We start from the raw sequence: 20,324 nt of genomic DNA on the forward strand, positions 1-20,324 counted from the left end.
TGTATAAACCGTGTGACCCTGGGGTTGGCCTCAGTCTCTGGAGACCCACCAGGCGGGGTGTAGTACGGCCATGGGGCTCCGTGTCCGCTGCGCACTGACCGGGTGGGGCTGTGAGGAATAGCTGAGATGAACATCTGCACACGGCTTTGTGTGGATGTGGGGCAAATGCCCGGGCAGGACTGCCGGGCCTGGGGCTGTGTTTATTTTTAAGCCACATTTATTTTCCAAAGAGATTTCCAAACTTCTCAAATTGTCTGAACGTGAACTTTCCCTCTGGTTCCCAATGTTCCTCTTCTGAGGATGCCCAGGTAAGTTCCAGAAGATCAGCCCTCCCCTCTGCATCCACTGGCACCCCGGTGCCCAGGAATCCATGCTGGGTGTGAGCCCACCATTAGCCACAGGGGTCGTGGAGGGAGTGGGGGCCTGGATACCCAGGGGGCTCCCTGGGGTGGGAGGGTGGCACCAGGGCACGGGGAGGGGGCTTGGCCAGGCTGGGGGACACGTGAGCCCTCCCCTTAGCTCGGAGCACCTCCTGCCTGCGGGCTGGAGAGGTAGTGAGCTGACACGGTGGATTCAGCCTAAGCCTCCCGCTGGGGGCTCCCTGGACACGTTCCCGCCCGACCCAGCAGACGCTTCCACTAGGACAGGCCAGGGCCCTACATCCATAATCTCACGTTTCCTGGAAGCTAGTCTTGCAGCCGGGCAGCAGGATGCCAAACATGGGGGTCCCGGAAACTCAGGCTCCAGGGGACACATTTTTTAGAGATCCCTTTTTGGGTGAGAGGAAAAAGTGAGAAAAGGGAGAATCAGAGAAGATGGAAAGCAGTGGGGGGAGAGGGAGCGGGAGGGGAGGCTGGAGATGAGAAGGGGGAGGGCAGGCCCAGCCCCGAGTTACCCGCACAGGCCTTCCCCTCCATGCTTCCTGCTCCGTTTTTTCCCTGTCCCCCCCCACAGCGACCTGGCCAGCAGCTCCCATATCCTGAGGTCAAGGTGCACCCACCCCTGCACTCCACCGGGTGCCTCGGGTAATGGGGGCCCCGTGGGCGCAGCAGAACCGCAGTCCAACCCCGTCCCTTCGAGGCTGGGGCTCCGCTGCTTGTGCGTCCTCTGCATTTAGACAGCATTTAGGCCAAGAGTGTGAAAGGGAGTGATTTATTCAGACAGGTACATGCGATGCCCACAAAGCCCAAATTTCTAACAATTTGCGAAATGTGAAGTCTGAAAGGAACCCTCACCAAGCCACAGAGAGACGGACGGACCAGCCCCGTCCAGGTCACGCGTGGAAGCGTGTCCCCCTCCATGCCCCGGGGCGGGGGGTGGGGCGTGTGTCCACGGGGTCCGCAGCAGAGCTGCCCCAGAGGAGGGTCGGAACGCTCTGGGGAGCAGGGAGGGGGTGTCCTGTGGAAGCTGGCGGGGCATCTCCAGGTGGGAGGGACATGGTGCCGGGACCCACTCCCACTCGGGTCTCCCATCCTGCGCCGAGAATCCTCAGAAGGTCCTGTTTAACTTAAACTTCCAGATCTTTCCATGGAAAGTGGAGGCGACTCGTTCTTGGAAACAAACACCCAAGTGCCGCGTGGCCTGGGCTGAGACTAGGTGTGGCACCCCGTCCCTGGCTGAGAGAGAGGGGCCGACGTCCGCTGGCGACACCCGGTGCACGGCCCTCTGGGCCTTCGAGGCCCCTGACGCTGCTCGGGACGCATGCACGGTCCTCCACCGCGGTGGCCAAGGCTGAGGTGGTGACCCGGGAACTCGTCTTTCCCGACACCTGGCTAAGTACTCACGCAGTTGCCGTCCGCTCAAGAAAGCGTGAAGTGGGATTTTCTGCCCTAAATCGCCCAAGCTGAGTTTTATTAACTATTCGTCTGTTCATGGCGGCCAGATGCAGTGATTAAGTGGGTCAGCCTTCACGACGCCGTAATGTGGCCAAGACTCGGGGGCTCTTCACGGCCGGCAGGTGGGCGGGGCCCCACAGGGCTCTGCCAGGTTCTCGCAAGCTCACCGGCCTCTTCTGGACAGGCCTTGGGAAGGGCACTCCTAGCCACGAGGTCAAAGCCCCGACCTCACGGCGGGAGTCCCGAGCTTAGGCGGTGACAGTGAGGGGAATGGGCGGGGGGACAACGAGATTATGTTCCTAGGGGCCAAGATGAGCAGGACACGCCCAGCAGGCACACCCCCGCTGCAGCTCTGACTCTCCCTGGGAATGCGGGCAGGGCGGGGGGACCACCAGTCTGCTCCTGGGCCGCTGGGCCTCACCTGGCAGGCATGTGTGCCGCAGGGCAACATGCATGTGTACACACATAGCCATAGGCGTGCATGCATACACACAGACACACACATAGCTGTGCATACACATACATACGCACGGATATACATGTGCACGGTGCATAGACGCACGCACATGCGTGCACACTCACGTGCGAGTACATTCATGCACCAACTCATGTATACACCTGCTCACACATACATGTACAAGCACACATACACATGCATGTGCACACACACTCACACGTGTGTGTCCCCACACCGGGAGGGTCTCTCCTGTCCCCTTTTGTGCACACATGCTTACATACACCCACACACGCACACATACACTTGCACATGTATATACACTCACCCATACACACATACCTATGTAGGCACACACCCACACACTGTGTACACACTTTTATACTTGTACACTCGCAATGTACACATACACACTCACACACGTGCACACATGTGTACATAGGCACACGGTCACGCCCATGTATACATGCCCCCACGCAGGCACACTCACACAACACACACACACACGTGCACACACACGCTCACACACGCACACACATGCAGACCACCCTCTCCTCTGACGCCACCCCCCCATGCCGTGGGCTGGGCCACTCAATACTTCAGGTCCCCGTTCACCGAGACCGTGGACGGCGCACCAACCAGCCCCTGCCGGTCCCCTGCCCTCTGGAAGCGGTTCCTGATGAGCTTGTAGATGGCGAAGCCAGGGATGACAAGGCAGGGCACCCCGGCCACAATGACCACCACGCCGTACACCCAGTTCGGGTACTTGAGTTTCTGGGATTTGGGAAATTCCTCCTGGAGAGAGAGAGCGACGTTGGGGTGAGCAGACAAGGCAGCCGGGGTGTCCCTCGGGGCGAAGTGCCCTCTCACCGCTGTGACTCTCTCCTGGGCTCCAGGGTGAAGGCAGGGAGAGCCCGGCCCCGCCCCCACGCTGGGGGCCCAGGGCTCACATAGGCTGGGTTCCAGACGCTGTATATCAGCTCCTCGTTGACCTTGATCACGAAGAAGAACAGGAAGATGGTCAGCATGATCAGGGGGCTCACCGCTCTCCACGTGACCTGCCAGAAGGTGTTGGGCTTGTGGCCGACCATGAACTCGATGTCCCTGTTGAACCTGGAAGCAGAGGCCGAGGGGGCCGTCACCGGCGCACACGGAGAGGCCTTTAACCCCAAGAAGGCAGAGCCTCTCCACTGCCAGACAGACGGCCCCAGTCCCGCGATGCCGCACTCCGACCCGTCACATCCTTCTGGGCAAAGACGCGCCTCCCCTGGGAAGACCACCACGGGCACAGCAGAAGCCGATCTGGAGCCTCTGAGAAGTCCCGCCGTCCCACGGTGCCGCTGCCCAGCTGGACCTGGGGACTCTTGTCAAGGTGTCCTCCTCCTCAGGCCCCGGGCAGGCACTGATGCGGAGGAGGGGTCAGAGCCTCTGGGGATGGAGGGGGGAAGCCGTCGGAGCTCCTGCCCCAGCCTCCTTGGCATGGCAGCAGCCCTGACCTTGGGGAGCCTCACCATCTCCCCCCATCCTGTGCCCAATGCCCTTCTGCACAGATGCGTTTGTCGTCTGCAGAAATCAGAACAAAGTGGGCAGAACGTAAACGTGAGCTGTCCAGGGCCCGGCGAACCCAGAGGATGCTGCTGGAGAAGCACAGGCGCCCAGGCCTTGTCGCCTGCGGGGCTCAGGAGCCCCGTGACCCGACTCTTCCGCTCGGCCCGTCCTCCCCGAGGCAAGCGATACAGGGTAGCTGCCCGGAGCCAGTGTCTGGCTTCAACGGTCCTCCGGCCGTTCACAGAGGGATGTGCTCTTTCAGACGGTTTCACACCCACTGCAAGGCCAGCATCACACATGCGGTGGCATCCGCACCTTTCCATCCCCACGTTCCTCCCTGACGTCTGCTGATGCTACACACAGCAGGTGGTCTCCCCACGGCGCCACCAGGCTGGTTCAAGTTGTGTTGCTGAGTGAGCCCCTGCACGTGTGTCCTTACACACGTGTGCTCTTGGTGGTGCAGGGAAGGGGCCCCGAGGCGGCCCCTCTATGGGCTCGTGCAGTTCAATGTTAATTGATTCCAGCAGATTATTTCTGGATCTGTGGTGAGTCCAGCTCCTACTAAGAGCCCAGGGACCGCCTTCTGGGTCCCCACCGATCCCCGATGCCCTGAGCGACTGGCCAAGGGATGGCTGACCGGGCCACACTTGTCTGCCTTTCTTTGCCTGAGAAGCCCTCCCCAGACCCCTGGGAGCGGCCCTGGCTGTGCAGCCCGAGCTGGAATAAAACACCCAGCTCCCTCCCCACAGGTGGGGTCCTGGGGAAGCCCCTCTACCCGCAGCAGACGGCCTGCCTGTGCACCCGCCCTGGCTTCTCTCACCCGCCCCGAGACTGTGCTGTCTCCTCCCGCTGCTGCCAGCGCTTATCCTGAGGCCTGGGAGCACCTGGAAGCTGGAGGGGGTACGGTTTGCATCCATGCGGGACCCCTCTTCTCTCCCTGTCGCCCTCCCAGGGCCAGGCCGCTGCCCACATCACGCCGGGCCGGAAGGGAGAGGCAGGCTTGGTCCTGTGTCTTCGCGGGCCGGCCGCCCCCGTCCTGCCCCGAACGCATCCCCTCGTCCCGTGATGGGAATTTCCCCTGGCCACTGGAGACGGTCCTTCGCCTTCCCTCCTACCTGTCTATGCCGTACACGTAGACGACGGAGAACATCTCGAAGAAGGCGATGATGAGCAGGGGGATGGAGCCCGCGTAACTGTCCAGCAGAGACAGCCAGTACTGGCCCGAGTTCAGGGTGAAGACGAAGGCGATGAGATACATCCCCAAGCAGATGAGGCCTGCGGGGCACAGAGCAGGGCCATGGTCACCGGGGCAGAGCGGGCTGCCGGGGACACAGGCCCCACGTCTGCACCCTTCCTCTGGCGGCTGCACCACGGCCACGACCCCCGGAGCCGGTCCTCCCAGCTCGGCCCGCATGGCCCTGGCCCCAGTCCAGCCTACCTGTGAGCAGCTCCTTGGGCCAGTTTTTGGGGATGACCTTGAGGTCCTGCAGGGGCACCACCACACCCTCCATGTTCCCGAACATGGACGACAGGCCCAGACAGAAAAGCATGATGAAGAAGAGCACGGACCAGAGCGGGGCCACCGGCATCTTGGTGATGGCCTCGGTGAAGACGATGAAGGCCAGCCCGGTGCCCTCCACGCCCTGCAGGGTGGGGCAGGCGTGTCACCCAGGGCCTGCCTCTGAGGCACCCACAGGCCAGTCTGGCCCTGTCACCGGACGGCTCTCCACCCGCCAAGCCAGCACCACGCAAGCATGGCTGATGTGAGCCATTTTGTGAAATGACCAGACCTTGCCTTTTAGCCCTAAGCGTATTTTAAAAAGCTGAACTAGTTTCACGACCGGAAGTGGATCACATTGTCCAGCAGTGGTCAGGGCCCCGTGCGGCCGGACAGACACACGCGGCAGACGCACACGGACTGCCAACTGCTCGCTGATGGGCACCCCCCTACGTCTGGGGCCAGAGCACTAAGCGACTTCAATGGGCCTGAGCGCGAGTCCCCAAAGCAGACACCCTGGACGTGCGCCCGCCAGCGGTCAGAGCAGCCCGCGGGGCAGGCAGCGCCAAGGACGGGCCCGCGGGTGCGTAATGACCACGCTCTGCCCGGGGTGGGTGGTCCTGTGCGGCCACATGTGGCCCACACAGGTCAGCAAGGCCTCAGGCACCAGCTCCCCCTCTCGGGGGCCGGGGTTCCCGGGGGTAGAACCTCCGCAGAGAAACCTGAGCTCGGAGGGACTGAACGGGGAGCCAGCAGCCCCTGCAGGACTCACGCGGGGCCGGGATTCCATCAGAAGCCGGGGCCCAAGGCAGCGTAGCAGCATTTACACGAGGGCCCGGGACACAAGGACTCGGCTCCACGCAGAAGAGTGGGAGGCTGAGGGGCCTGGTGCCCACACCGCGGAGGAACGTGTCCGGGGGTCTAACAGCCCAGACTCCGTGGAAAGACAGAAGCACGTGTGCGCTGCCCGGGGCGTGGGGGAGGGGGCAGGAGCACAGCTGACGGAAGACCTCCAGGGTGCGGGACTGCATAAACTTACGGCGTAAACTTACTAAAACCCTGCAAACTGCGCTGGACACGGGAGAGCTTCCAGGTGAGAACTGACACCTCAATTAGGTTGCTTTTTAAAAAGAAAGGAAATTCAGGCTCTCGGCGGGGTCGGGGGTGGTCACTGTGACTCCCTCCCTCTCACCCGGGGCTCCCAGGGGAGAGCCAGGCAGGGAGGACCCTCTGCTCTGTGACCGCTCCTGGCGAGATTGTGCTGTCGCCGGAGAAACAGGCCCTCAAAATGCTCCACATGCCCCGAAATGTCGGGTGGCTCCAAATAAGAATATTGCAAAAACAAAATTAGTAAATGTTGGCCCATGAGCATCACAGAAGGAACCGTCACTCATCACTGGGGTTGGTGTTCAAAGCATTTGTGCGTCAGGCGAGGGTTTCCCAGCACCGTGACGGCCACCAGCTGTCGAGTGATTTCAAAAGTACAGTTATAATGACTCTGACCTTTTCGTAGAAGAAATTAAAGTAAAAATGGACCACAGGTGTTTGACCTGAGGCCACGGAGAGGTCAGGCCCATGGAGGCCCTTGGGTCCCTGCCTCTGCATCACGGGGCCTCACACATGGGATTCGTGGCCCAGCAGACGCTGGTGCCCTAGACCCGGCGCCCAAGGGGCAAGAGGGGCAGGGCAGGCCGGCACGTGACAGGGGGGCGGGCCTGTCAGAACTGAGCTCCCGGGGAAAGCTTGGCGCCCACCCGAGGTGCCCGCTGCCCCGCCTCGCGGCCCCAGGCGCCTACCTCTGAGAGGAAGGTATTCATGTCGCATGTCTGGAACTTGAGCTCTGCGTAGGCTGCGGGGTTGGAGGCATTGCACCACCGCTGCATCTCAGCGAAGTTCTCCTGTGTCACGTTGCCTTCGGGCAGGTCGAACCCATTGATAAGTGTCAGGATGTTCCTGGAAAGAGAATGAGGCTGACTCCAGCCCTGGCGGGCTCCTTGGAGGCGGAGGCGAGGGGCAGGGACGCAGCGGCCGCCAGGGCGCCAACCAGCCACTCACGCGCTGAAGCAGTCATCGAAGCGCTCGGTGGCGCGGAAGCCGATGATGGAGTAGACCACGGTGGCCGCATACACGGACGTGAAGCCGTTGATCACAGACACAATGACCGAATCCATCTCGCAGTTGTTGCTGCGGACGAAAGCGGCTTCGGTGACCACAGTCTCGGGGACGTCGTGTACGCCCGACCAGCCCGCGCCGGCACAAGTGGGATGGTCAGAGCCATCGGGCCAGCCTGAGAGGCTGAGCCGCCCCTGGGCATGGATGGGGGAGGGGGCTCTCCCACAACCCGCCCGAACGCCAGGTGACGGTCCCCAAGCCCTGCTGCGACCTGGTGGCCCCTCGGTGCGCCCCCAAGCCCTGGGGACCCCCAGAGCTGGAGCTGGAGATCCCTGTGTTCAAGTCTCTGCTGGGTCAGCGCCTGCTCTGGGCTCAGGAGGTGACTCGTCAGCCCCACACGGGCAGGACAGCCTGGACCTTACAGCCCACCAGCCACAGAGGCTTCAAAGAGGCGGTCTGGGCCAGGTGTCCCCCACCCCCTGGCCTGGACCCCTTCCCTCCCCCCTCCCTCCCCCCTGCCCCTGACAAGGACCCCTCCTGCCGGCTCCAGGCCCTCACGGCTGAGGACCCCCCACCTCCACCCGGACACCCAAAGCCTCCCCCAGCTCAGCACATGGCCACTGACCTCCCCACCCTCCCCCCCTGCTGACGACACCATCCTTCCAGACGCTTCCATCAGGAGCCCCCAGGGAAATGCAAATCAAACCCCAGTGAGATGCCACGGCACACCCACCAAGGCGGCTGGAACCAAAACATTTGAGAGTGACAGGTGTGGGCGAGGGTGTGGAGGAACCAGGGCTTCCCACACGGTCCTGGGGGTGCTGCGAGGTGGGGCGGCCGTGGTGGAGAGCTGCATCTCAAATGGTCAGACCTCGAGCTGCCCTGCGGCCCAGCAGCCCTGCCCCTTGGGGTACACCCGCAGGGAGCCAAAACGGGTGCACACGGAGCTTGAACGCAAACGTTCACAGCAGCCAGAAAGTGGACACAGCCAGATGCCCAGCGGCCGAGGGGTGATAAACGGAGCCCAGCGCGGCCCATCCACAGGCCTCGGGACGACTCAGCCACGATGGAAGGAGCGTGACACGTGTGACAACGTGGGCGAACCCCGAGGGTCTCAAGTTCAGTGGGAGGAGCCAGACACAGAGGACGAAGGCTGGAGGAGGCCTGTCTGTGAGATGCCCAGAAGGGGCTGGCCCGCCGGGGAGAAAGCAGCTGAGTGTTCCCGGGGAGGGCATGGGGCTGACTGCTGAGGGGCGCAGGCTCTCTCGGGGGTTGGAAATATTCTGGGATTAGCGGTCATTGTTGCATGACTCTGTGAACACACTAAAAGCCACGGGACTGTGCACTTTAAAGGGGGTGGGTGTGTGCGGCTGGAAGCAGCTGAATCTTCACCCTCAACTACCCCCCTCCTCGCCAATCTGCTGGACCTCACGGCACCCTCGGCCTGGGCGACCACACTCAGCTCCCACCCGCCGTCGGAGTCTTTGTTCACGTGGTCTCTGGAGCCCCAGCCCGCTCTGACGCCAAGCCGGCCCAGCCCCAGGCTCCAGACCCCTCGCCCTGCTCGGTCCTTGCATTGCCTGCGACCTGACAGAGGCTCACTGGGCTGGTTTGCCCCTGCCGACGCAGGGACGCAGGACCCAGGAGGATGGGTCCTGGCGCACGGGAGGCGGGGACGGGCACACAGCATGTGCTCCATAAGTGCTTATGAGATGAGCGGACACCACGGCGTTCCTCTGGAGGCCCTGGGGGGTTCTGGCGCTTCCTGTGTGGGTGTCGGTCTGGGGTGGACTGTGGGGGACCCACACCCGGGGTGCTGGATGCCGAGGGGTGGGGGATGGAGGGGGGAGCACCAGCGCCCGCTGCCGCAAGGGCCAAGGCACAAAGGAGAGGCCAAAGGGTAAGCAGGTCCCGCCCGCCTGCTCACGGCCCTGCCGACCACAATCCAGAACACTCGGACCAGCGCCTCTGGAGAGCGCACGTCCCCTCCCTTCATTCCCACGGCGGGTCCGACGGGGAGACCGAGGCTCCGAGCGCCGGAGCGCCTGGTGCACTGACAGCCCTGCCGGCCACGGGACCCTCTGTCCCTCACACTCACTGGACGGAGTTGTAGCTGGAGAAGGAGATGAGGCCCCCGAAGGCCAGCGAGAAGGAGTAGAAGACCTGGGCCCCCGCGTCAAGCCAGGTCACTGGGTTGGCCAGCTCCGTGACCTGCGGCCAAACAGACCCTCAGCTGTGCACCGCAGGATGGGGGATGCGGGAGACACAGGAGGGGCGCCCAAGGGGGGACAGGAGCCTGGAGGCAAGGTGACAGCCGAGGCCACCAGTTGGCAGTCAGAGGGGCGACAGCTGATGACCCTCCACCCAGAGCCGCAGCTGAGCCGGCTCGTGACCCTCACAGGCCCAGCGCACACCCAGGGACCCTGGGACCGGGCAGGCGCTGCAGTGCCCAGCCCAGCGGGTGGACGGCGGGGACTCACGTTGGGCGTGAAGAGGAAGACGATGCCACTGGAAGCTCCCTTCAGCGTCAGGCCCCGGATCAGGAAAATGGTCAGGACGACGTAGGGCAGCGTGGACGTGATGTACACGGCCTGGGGAGGTGGCAGGTGTGGGGCGAGGGAGGCCGGACCGGGGGTGGGGGCCCCGGCCTCGAAGAGGAGGGCTGGCCACGTGCGACCTGCGCGGCTCTCCCCCGTGCGCCCCGGGCCCCAGCCTCCCTCTCTGGTTTCTATGTTCTGCTGTGAACGCGGTTACTGTTTAGCTCCTGCCAATCAGACGGACGTCACTGTCACTCCCACACTCGGCTTCTTAAACACGTGCTTGAGAGCCGTCTGGTCCAGCACCGAGTCTGCGGCGCCGGCCTGGGCGACCAGCAGAGCCCTCCCAGACAGAGGGCACGCAGGGGCTGGACCCTCGGAGCCGGCTGAAGGGGCGGTGGCCTGGGCGTGCCCCCCCACGCCCCCAGGAGTGCCCGCAGTGCCCGCACCTTCCCGGTGGTCTCGATGCCGCGGATGGTGCACACGTAGAGCACGCTCCAGGCGCACGTCAGGGACAGCAGGACCCACCACTGCACGGAGCCCGAGTCGTCGATGGAGGTGGAGATGTTGAGGGTCTCCCGGTACCAGTAGTAATCCACGGAGGAGCTGCGGGCACACTCCTCCACGTAGCCTGGCACGGGCACCCACGTCAGTGTGGGTCACAGAGCGCGCGGACCCCCAGGGAAGAAACTCGGGCCCAGATGCCAGGGCACTGACGCCAGGGGTGCAGTGCGCCTGTGCCCAGGCGTGCACATGTGTGTGCACACCCACACAGACACACGCAACAGACAATATGCACACAACATACTTACAGGCGTGTGCACACGCGAGCACATTTGCATGCAATCGTGTGCACGTGTGCTACTTGTGTCCATGCATAAGCATGCACACACCAAACAGACTTGCATGCAAACTCACATGCAAACCCAGGTACATGCACACACACAGGCACACGTGTGGCGTGCACACAGGGCCTCGACTGCCTGCCTTCTCCCCTCACCCCCGCCCCACGGCACTCAGCCATTCAGGGGGTCACCAGTCTTTGGGGGTCCCAGGCCGGAGCCCACACCGGGCAGCTCTGTTCAACCTCACACACTCTCACCACTCTGATCCCCGGGGTCCCAGGGTCCTGATTGCCCCCCGGGCTCACGGAACCACAGAGAGACCCTGCCAAGGGGGGCATGGTCTAATCCTGGCAGACCTCCCCTCACCCTCACCCCGCCCCCATCCCCAGAGATAGGGAAGTTGCCCTGAATGGTCCCAGTGAGGCCAGGGAGGCCACGGGGGCAGGGCCCGCCCCTTTCTGTGCTCTGGTTTTTGCCAAACTTGGGCTACAACCATGCGAATTTTGGAGAATCAAAGGGCAGCTGCTTGTGGGCCGACGCCCCCCCTCCCAGGTCCGCCAGGGCTCACCTGTCTGGTTGGCATTGAGTGGGCACTGGCTCCACGGCAGGGGGTCCTGGAAGGAGTTGAAGAAGTACCACATAACCCAGGCGATGATGGTGTTGTAGTAGAGACCCACCATGAAGGACACGAACATGGATGCGATGCCTGAGGGGGGGTGGGGAGGTCACCTCTGGCGGGAGCCTCCTGACCCACTGCGTGTGAGTGGACGGAGGCCCCAGACAGCAGGGGGCAGCCCCAGCGGTCAGCGACCCTCCCGGTCCCTGCTCTGGGCAGGCAGTGGGGCGCTCCGCTCTCCCCACGTGTCTGCCCCTCCCAGGCCCTGCACGCCTAGGGACTCGGGACGTCCTCTGCTGCCCGGCTAGCCCCTTGTGGCCTGGACCCTGCAGCTACACCCCAGGAGATTCTAAGGAAGGGTTTGCAAAGGCCTCAGGGCGGGGGCCATGGAGCCCTGGGACCTTCCTCTCCCTGAAACGTAAAGGGAAGGAAGGAGGACGGGGTGGTGCTTGCTGCCAACACGGGACCCCAGGCAGGCCCCCGAGTCCGGGCGCAGACACGCACCTACGCCCTTGAGGGCCGGGTGGATGGAGCTCCAGACGCCCACGCTCCCCTTCCGCAGCCGCTGCCCGATGGCGAACTCCAGGTGCAGCAGCGGGATCCCCTCCAGGACCAGCAGGATGAGGAACGGGATCATAAACGCCCCTGGGGTGGGAGGGGCGGCACGTCATCAGCGGGCGGCTCGCTGGACCGCAGAGGCCACTTGCACAGGTGTTTGCCACAGCACAAAGGACGTCGCCGTCGACAGTGCCCGTGCTGATGGCCGTCGGCGTTGCTGTGGGCGGGGCTCACGCCACCTCCTAACGGGGGCCGGCTCGTCCTCGTCTGCCATCTCTGCAGGACGCTGTCTGCCCCGCCGCCCCTGGAGAACTAGGGATGGTGTCCGCGTGTAGGTGGAGCCCGGGGAGGGGCACGTGCCAGGGTGAGCCCCTCGGCGGGCGTGGACACACATGGCACCCTCACGCAAAGGTAGGGAAGGGCAGAGAGAAGAGGCCAGGGGTTCAGAGGCTGACCCAGACATCTGGCAGGAGCGTATCTCAATCTGAGGCTTAGGGACCCTGCTCTGGGGACGTGGAGGAGCCAGACGCAGCGCCTGTCGGCTCTGCTCCCTGACGGGCACCAGGGCCCAGCCTGGCACTGACCAGGAGCCCCATGAACATCTGCCGAACGTAAATGAAGGATGGGGATGTGGTGACACCTGCTTTCATGGTGCACGTGGCCCCACTGGGCTCTGCTACCCGGCCCACAGTGACGCCCCTTCCTTTCTGTGCCCTTTCCCACTGCTCCGTCCTCAGCACCACCACCCCCAGCCCCCAAAAGCCATGGTTGTACCAGCCTCCCTGGCCTGAGCCAGGTCGGGACCCCCAGCTGCTCCCAGCCCCCTGACCCGGGCTCTGGGGAAAACAGGGGAGGCCGTCCAGGTGCACACGGCCTGGCACCGTGCCGAGCGCGATGCAGCCGAGATTAGCACAGTCGTGGTTACCAAAGGTCGTTAGCATTAGTCGGGACGGAGCTCAGAAGCCGAAACTGGGCGATAAGAATTGGAAACACACGACTGCTTCAGGACTTGAGAGTGGATCCAGGTCCAGCCTGATGGGGTCTTGCGGTTGGGTTCCCTGGACACCGGGGCCGCCAGCACTGCCCTGGCATGCTCGCTCTGTGGCACTACCTCTCCGCCCCAAGTGGCCGGGTGTCCAGCTGTGAACCTACCAAGTGAGGCGGTGCCCGCATCTGCCCCGCACCCTGGGTGTGACACCCCATCTGGAGTGTTTGTGCAGCCCCCGTCTCCCTGCCTTCCCTCCGCTCACCTCGCCCCCTCGTTCTCCCCGGCCCCGCCTCCTTTTTCCGACACGCTCATTCTCTGTTCTGCCCCAGATATCTCAAATCCTTCGCTTCTGCCCTGTTCTCTCCCCGACCCCAGCCAGGCCACCACCTCCCCACACTGGCCTCCTGGTCAGCGTGGGTGTCAGACCCTGAGCTGGAGGTCCTCATTGGCGTGGCACTGTGTGTGCGTGTGTGCCCGTGTGTGCGTGCATGTGTGCCTCCACACGTGTCTGAGTGTGTGTGTGTCCACGGGTATGTGAATGAGTGTGTATGTGTGAGCGTGTGGGCGTGTCCGTATGTATGTGGACGCTCGGTGTAAGCGTGCACATGGGTGTGTGTCCTTGTGCATGTACGGGTGCACGTCAGTGTGTGCGTGTGTAGGCGTGTTTGAGAGTGTGTGTCTGTGTGCACACGCGTGCTGAGAGTGCGTGTGTGCGTGTGTGTGTCGAGAGGGACTTGGAGGGGTGGGCAGGGGGAGGGGCGGGGGGCCCACAGCCTCTGCCAGCCCGGCTCTCCCTTTAGCTCCTGGGTTAGTCCCTCGGCCTTTTCTCTTTTTCCCTCCTCCGTCTGCCTCCACAGAGCCCTCACGTTGGCGGGGACAGGCCCCAGAGCCCAGCGGCACCTCCTCCCTCCCCGTGGGCCTTCCTCGGTCTCCACGTCAGGACACTGAGGGGCCATCGGCCGCAGGCCTCTCTCCCAACCTGGGGGTCCACGGACAGGCTTCTTCCGGTTCCAGGGCTGCCAGGGGGCTGAGGGCCAGGAAGCAAGGGGTGTGGGCTGTGACCATGAGGAAAGACCCCAGGAAGGAAGGCCCGCCAGACGGATCCCCTGCGGGAGGGGAGGGGAGCTGCCCTGGGTCTGGGGACACGGCCGGAGACGTAGGCTCAGGGCAGGGACTCCTGTGATCCCTCTGTCAGTGAAGGTAAAGTTGAAATAAGATTTGTCTATCTGACGTTTTCTCTGGAGCTTGATTTGAAAAACTTTTGGGCAGAACTACCAAGAAGAAAACAGCCCCATGGTTCCAAATCCCGTCCCCTCCCCTCACGATGCCACCTTTACTCACCCCCCACCCCCAGTCTCCCTGCACCTTCACCTCCATCAGGAAACTCCTATTCATCCTTGAAAACCTCACTTGGATAGCACCTCCTCCAGGAAGCCCCCCCCCCTCCTGCCTGTGGTCCTGGCACCTCTCCCTCCCACAGGCTCCTCGGGGACCAGAGGCTCAGCTTCAAGAGGATGGGAGGGTGGGACCAGCACATGTCCACTGCACCCCAGAGGTGGGCTGGGCCAGTGAGCCCTCCCGTGTGCCCATGTTGTGCAGTCTACCTGCCCGGCTCCCCCAGCCCTGGCAGCACCAGCAGGAGGCAGGCACTCAGGCTCCAGGGAATATGCATCTTCCCTTGTAAACGGGCTCCTCTTCTGTGGGGGCAGGTGTGGAGGAGGCGGAGGGACAGAAGAGGGAGGGCTGCGGGTCTCAGTGAGCGAGGAAAGCCACTTAAGTGCCCGGTGCCCGGCATGGTTCCAAAGGCCCCCAGAGACGGGGACGGCCCCCACGGAGGGACACACATGCACAGAGAGACGCGGGGGCAGGAGAGGTAAACATCCCCGGGAGAATGACACGGAGTTTCTCTCCGAAAATCAGGAAGCGAGACGGGGGTGGAGGGAGTCGCCGGAAGAGGACCTGGCGGTGGCCCACGTGGCGCAGGTTCAGGTGCGGGGTACTTCTCAGCTTTGGAGTCTCCCAGGGGTGCCTCACTTTTGTTTAATCATGAAGGATAATCGCAAACCCTCAGTCGGCTTCCAGGAGGAAAGTGAAGTGGAAACTGAGGCTGCTGCCCCCCCCGCGTTGAGGATTTACCGGGGGATTTGCGGTGGCTCCGCGGCTGGGCTTGTGTGGGGGGTGGGCAGCAGGTGCCTCAGCGGAGGGCCAGCCTCCCCTGGGCACTGCCCACTTCCCCAGACACCCATGGAGGGGCCGTGGGTCCCCCTGCCATTTCCCCAAATGACACCACTGCCCGCCCTCACCCAGGGCCTTCCCTGCGTCCCTGCCAGCTCCGTGATCTGGACTTAGTGCCCGGGAGAAATTGCTAGGCCGCCGCGGAGCCGGCCCGCGGGAGGGGCCGAAGTCACGTGGGTGGGTCCTGCCCTCCCTGGGCCTGGTCCACCCTGCTGGTCTGTGGGGTCCCAGTCAGCGTCTGGCAGAGCGGCCCCCCTGAAAGGCATCCAGGTCCCCCAGGCCAGGGGACACCAGAGCCCCGTGGCACTGCCCCGTGGGCACAGCAGCTGCCCAGAGGGTCTGGGGGCGGAGAGGAGGCCAGGGTTTGTCCAAGACCCAGAGGTCACGACCCCAGAAGTGGGACCACCCAGGACCCCGCACTCCCATGGGCCCTGCTCTGCCCTCCTCGCCTGGGCCCTGTCCCCCATGGGAGCCCCCAGCCCGTGTGTGCCCCGGATCTGCTGGATGGGCAGAGGTGGCCCTCGCAGAGGGAGTGGACAGAGCCGGGGTGTGGAGACCGGCGATCCAGGCACCCCGGGGGGGCCCACCTCCTGGAAACCCAGCTGGCACGGGGGAGGGCGGGGTGCGGGGTGGGGCCAGGGAGCTGAATGCAAGCGTGGCCCCTGGATGCCGGACTCCTGGTCAGAGCAGAGGGCAGGCAGCAGGTACACTGCCCGTCTGCCGGCTGGATTTATAACCGTGCGTGCGGACCCGACGACGGAACGCTCGCCCGGGGACTCGGGAAGGAGGGGCACAAAGGACGAAGGAGGAGATTCCTGAAGTGAGGCCACCCTGCGACGTGGAGGGAGGAGCGGTGTGGACGGGTCGGGGAGGGAGGCGGGGAGAGATGCCAGCGTCCCCCACATCCCTAGCCCAGAAAAGCAGCAGGTTCTTCCCAAACCCCAGGGAGCTGACACAGCCGGGGCTCCCACACCCGCCGGCCCAGGGGGCTGCTCTGGGCCAGCAAGCTCCTCCTCTGTGGCTGGGGCCACGAGCCTGCCCGCAAGGGGACAGCTCCTTCAGCGTCACAGACCCCTGCTACCTGCTGACAGCAAACACTCACCCCAGAGCAGAGGCAAGCAGAGGCTGAACCAGCCCGCGGGAGGGTGGAGGCGAGGGCTGCACCCCCGCACCCCCTGCTCGCCGAGATGCCGGGACCCATCGGAGACCCAGACCCAGAGGCCCGTGACAGCTTGGTCCCCCAGGGTCGGGCAATAGCCGGCTCGGCGTGCACACGGCTGCACACGGTCACACACGCAACAACTACCGGGAAAACGTTGCTGGTGCTCAAGCCTCTATCGGGGGCCTGGGGGTCTTTATTGTGGCTTTCTCTACTTCTCTGTATTTACTTTTTTTCATAATATAAAATTTAAAGTAAAGTAAAAGATCCTTTACTTCTTGAATTACCCAAAAGTCCTGGAAATAATTGGAGACAAAGTAAGTTTTCACCAGATCAGAACTGATGGTCAGGGTGGGAGGAGCTCAAATACCTTCAAAGGTGGCATTTTCTCCTCAAGCTGCACAACTGCTCCCCTCCCTCACAGCTGGCTCTGCGGGGGCGGGGACGTCACCCTGATGGGTCGCCGGCCACCCGCGGCCTTGTCCTCAGGGACTGTCCCCCGGGCGTGGAGGACAGGACACCCAGCTCCTGACCCGTGAGCCGGCCCTCCGGGTGGGGCGGGTGGACCAGAGTCCCGACCTGTCCGGGGCGGGGCGGCAGCCTCGCCCGGGTGTCCGGGGCTGGACCTCCACCCTCGCCCAAGCTGCGGGGCGGGGCCGCGTGAGGGACCCCAGCTGCCTCCGTCAGCGGGGTCTGCAGGCTGCTCTCGCGCTGCCCCTTGGGCTCCCGGCCAGTGTGCAGCTGCGCCCGGAACCCCACTTCCCACGGGGAGTTCTTCCTAGTCAAGGGCCTAGGAGTCTGGGAGTCTGAGGTCTTGGTTTCTGCTCTGTCACTCTCACTGAAGACCTCGAAGCTGCTTCCAGCGTGTTCCTCCCGGGCGTCCCTCCCCGGCTCTGGGGTCCCAGCCACCTCTTCTCAGGGACAAGCACGTGGCCTCCACCCACAAAGCGGGTCCATCCCGAGCCGCCCCGGGCGCCACGTGCGGAGGGAGCGGCGAGCCCCTCCTCCCTCTCCACCTCCTGTGCCTGTGCTGAGCTCGATGCTGGGACCCTCCCCGAGGATGGCCCTTCAGGGGCCGTGACCAGCACCTTCCAGAGGGGGGGCACCAGCCTCACTTAAGCAGCTGAGAGCCCGGCAAGAATAGGCCGGGCTCAGGCTGGGGGTCCCTGACCTCACAGGCTCCCTGGGGCCCCAGGCACAGAGGGAAGCGCAGGCTGGACCAGAGGCTCAGAGGACACACCCTCGCGGACACTCAGGAGCTCGAGTCCTTGGGGGGAATCACTGAGGGGACCCCGGGAGGCCGCTTCCACGTCTGCTCTTCTTGAGGACACTCGTGTCACAAAGCCTGGGAGAGCCTGCAGGTTCTTCAGAGTTAGAACTGACTCACGTCCCTGGAGAGCGTTCAAGAGCCCACAGGACCAGGAGCATACCCAGAGCATCCGACCGGCCAGCTCTCGGGGCCGTCTGTCCCGCGAGCACTGCGCCTGCCCCAAACCTCCTCCCCGGGTCCAGTTCCCCTGCCCCAGGCCGGCATGGGGGCCGGAGGGGACCGCAGTGTGGCCTGTATCCCTGCAGCCTGTGGACACCAGGAGGGGGGGGGATCGTGGCCACGGGGACCCAGATCCAGAACCTGGGGGGGAGGGGGTGCCTCAGCCCCCGGGGAAGGAGACCCCTGGGCTCCAGGCAAGGCCCCCGGAAGCCTCCGGCGGCAGCGGGATGGGGGGAGAGGGCTCCTGCCTCGGCCTGTGTGCACATGGGTTTCTCCATGGTTTCCTGCTCCCGGCCCGGCCCCTCCTCGGTCCATCAGGAAGCGAGGTGCCCAGTGAGGTTGGGATGCAGGTGACACACAGGGAAGGCTCAGCCCGGTGCCTACTTGGTGGCCTCACCAAGGGCCGGCGTTACTGCCCGTCGGGCCAGCACCTTCCACACTCAGAGGAGGGGGCTCCCCCTGACCCCCACCCCCAGGTCAGACCAGGTCTGGGAACAGGGCAGGGCTCCAGGGCGCTGGAGCGTGGGGGCCTCCCCGATGCGCAGGCCCTGGACGTGCGGGGCTGGGGCAGTGCTGCCAGCCCGGCGCGAGGGGGACGCCGGCCCCCAGGCCACAGCCTCCCGCCTCCGCGCAGTGGGGCCCGGCGTGCCCGGAGCGAGGGGGACGCTGGCCCCCAGGCCACAGCCTCCCGCCTCCACGCAGTGGGGCCCGGCGCGGAGGCGTGGGTGCCGCCCGCCCGCCGCCTACCTCCGCCGTGGCTCTGGCACAGGTAGGGGAAGCGCCACACGTTGCCCAGGCCCACGCAGAAGCCCACGCAGGTGAGCATGTACTGCGCCTTGTTGTCCCACTGGGGCCGGGAGCCGCTCTCCTGCTTCTCGAGGCTCTCCAGCTCACCCAGCGTCGGGATCCGGGCCTCCAGGCCAGGGTTGGGCAGCACCAGCCTGACCATGGTGGGTCCGGGTGGGTCCCTCAGGCGCGGCCGGAGCGGAGGGTGAGTGGCCGCAGGCCGGAGCCCCGGCACTTTATAGGGAACCTTTGGCACCTCACCCCGAGCACCTGGGCCGAAAGGAAGCGTCAGCAGATCTGGAGGGCGAGTCCGCCAGACTGTTAATGCCTTATCTGCAGAGGCGCCGCAGACCCTCCGGGCTGCTCCCTGGGCGCTGCCGGCCCCTCCCCCTGTGCAAACGCCAAGGCAGCGGCTCAGGTGAGCCTCGCCCACCCACCCCCACACCACAACCGCGAGGGCACACCGGACTCTCCGGGAAGACCCGATGGTAGGACAGCCGCCTGGCTCTGCAGGACTCAGGTTCTCCCCACCCTCGGAGCCCCGCCCACCGGCCACAGCCCCACCTGCGGAGGAGGGGAGGGGGCCCTCTTTCCCCGGCTTTCGCTGCCAGCGCTGGGGTGGGGGGAACGCGGGGCATCCTGACCCCCTTCCAGCTGGAGCCCCGGGTCCTGGGAGCAGCCCGCAGCCCTGTCCGCACTGAGCTCGGTGCCACCTGGCCCCTCCGGCCCGAGCTCTGGGCTCTAAATAGGTCCTCAGAGAGCGGGGCCACCAGCGCCCGGTGCCCAGAGCTGCTTCAGGTGGGGCCTCCAGGCTGGGCCCTCATCCCCACGGGCTCTCCTGGGGGCTCAGAGCCATTGCCCTGCCGCCTCCCGCCCCTCCCCCGCCCCCCAGCTGGAACCCTCCACCAGCTCCTGTGTCTCTAAGGGCAAAGGCCTCCGGATCCTGCAGGCCCTGCCTGCCCTGCCGTGACCTCTCACCTCGCCCCCCACTCCGGCCAAGGCCCCTACTGCTCCTCCGGCCCTGCCGCCCTCCCGGTGTGCAGGGGGCCGTCCTCCCCCTTCGAGCGGGACACGGCCTGCGGGTGGCCCTGCTCTCCCGTCCTCAGCATCCTCTCCTGTGACGGGACGTGCGGCTTACTTAGCTCCCTGGCTGATTGCTTGGTCCCCTGTTCCCGGCTGCACTCTCCTCTCCCCGCCTCTTCACTCACATTCATAGCAACTTTTTATCACGAAACAAATACATGCTTAGTCAGGAAAATTGGAGAGTTTACACCAGGAGTTTTCTCATTGTTCTGTACAGTTTTATAAACGTGTATGACACCCACTTACCCACTACTGGAAATGTCAGTGTCTGTGCATGACTTTTACTTAACATCATAACTTGAGAATGTTCCGTTCGTTAAATTAAAACTTTTAAACTAAATTCAGGTTTTTCTTTATTTTATTTTATTAACTCTTTGTTAAATTTTTCTTTCAAACATCATTTTTGATGTGGAACCTCAAACCTGCTCCGGGTGTTGGGCCTACTGTAATTTATTACAGAAACTTTCCCTGACGTGGCACATCTCTGCTGCTTTCGAGTTTTCCCTGTTACAAATATTGCTGTGATAAATGTATGTGAACACATGTCTTTTGTTACTGGTTGACAGGTTGGTGAATTTTGG

At 64.0% G+C, this 20,324-nt stretch overlaps 1 protein-coding gene across 1 annotated transcript; it reads right to left on the reverse strand.

The window, feature by feature from the left end:
• Positions 1 to 1,346: 1,346 nt before the first annotated feature.
• On the reverse strand, positions 1,347 to 18,925 carry SLC6A19 (solute carrier family 6 member 19). The gene is made up of 12 exons (XM_082457007.1): positions 18,622 to 18,925; positions 11,950 to 12,090; positions 11,398 to 11,535; positions 10,434 to 10,615; positions 9,928 to 10,038; positions 9,546 to 9,658; positions 7,391 to 7,519; positions 7,132 to 7,288; positions 5,276 to 5,480; positions 4,953 to 5,112; positions 3,240 to 3,402; positions 1,347 to 3,084 (listed from the first exon to the last, which is right to left on the reverse strand). The coding sequence occupies exons 1-12, from the start codon at positions 18,821 to 18,823 to the stop codon at positions 2,881 to 2,883; spliced, it is 1,905 nt and encodes a 634-aa protein (XP_082313133.1). The 5' UTR covers positions 18,824 to 18,925; the 3' UTR covers positions 1,347 to 2,880.
• Between the last annotated feature and the right edge of the window lie 1,399 nt (positions 18,926 to 20,324).

Source organism: Balaenoptera physalus, assembly GCF_965194825.1.
Source record: "Balaenoptera physalus genome assembly, chromosome: 3".
NCBI lineage: Eukaryota > Metazoa > Chordata > Mammalia > Artiodactyla > Balaenopteridae > Balaenoptera > Balaenoptera physalus.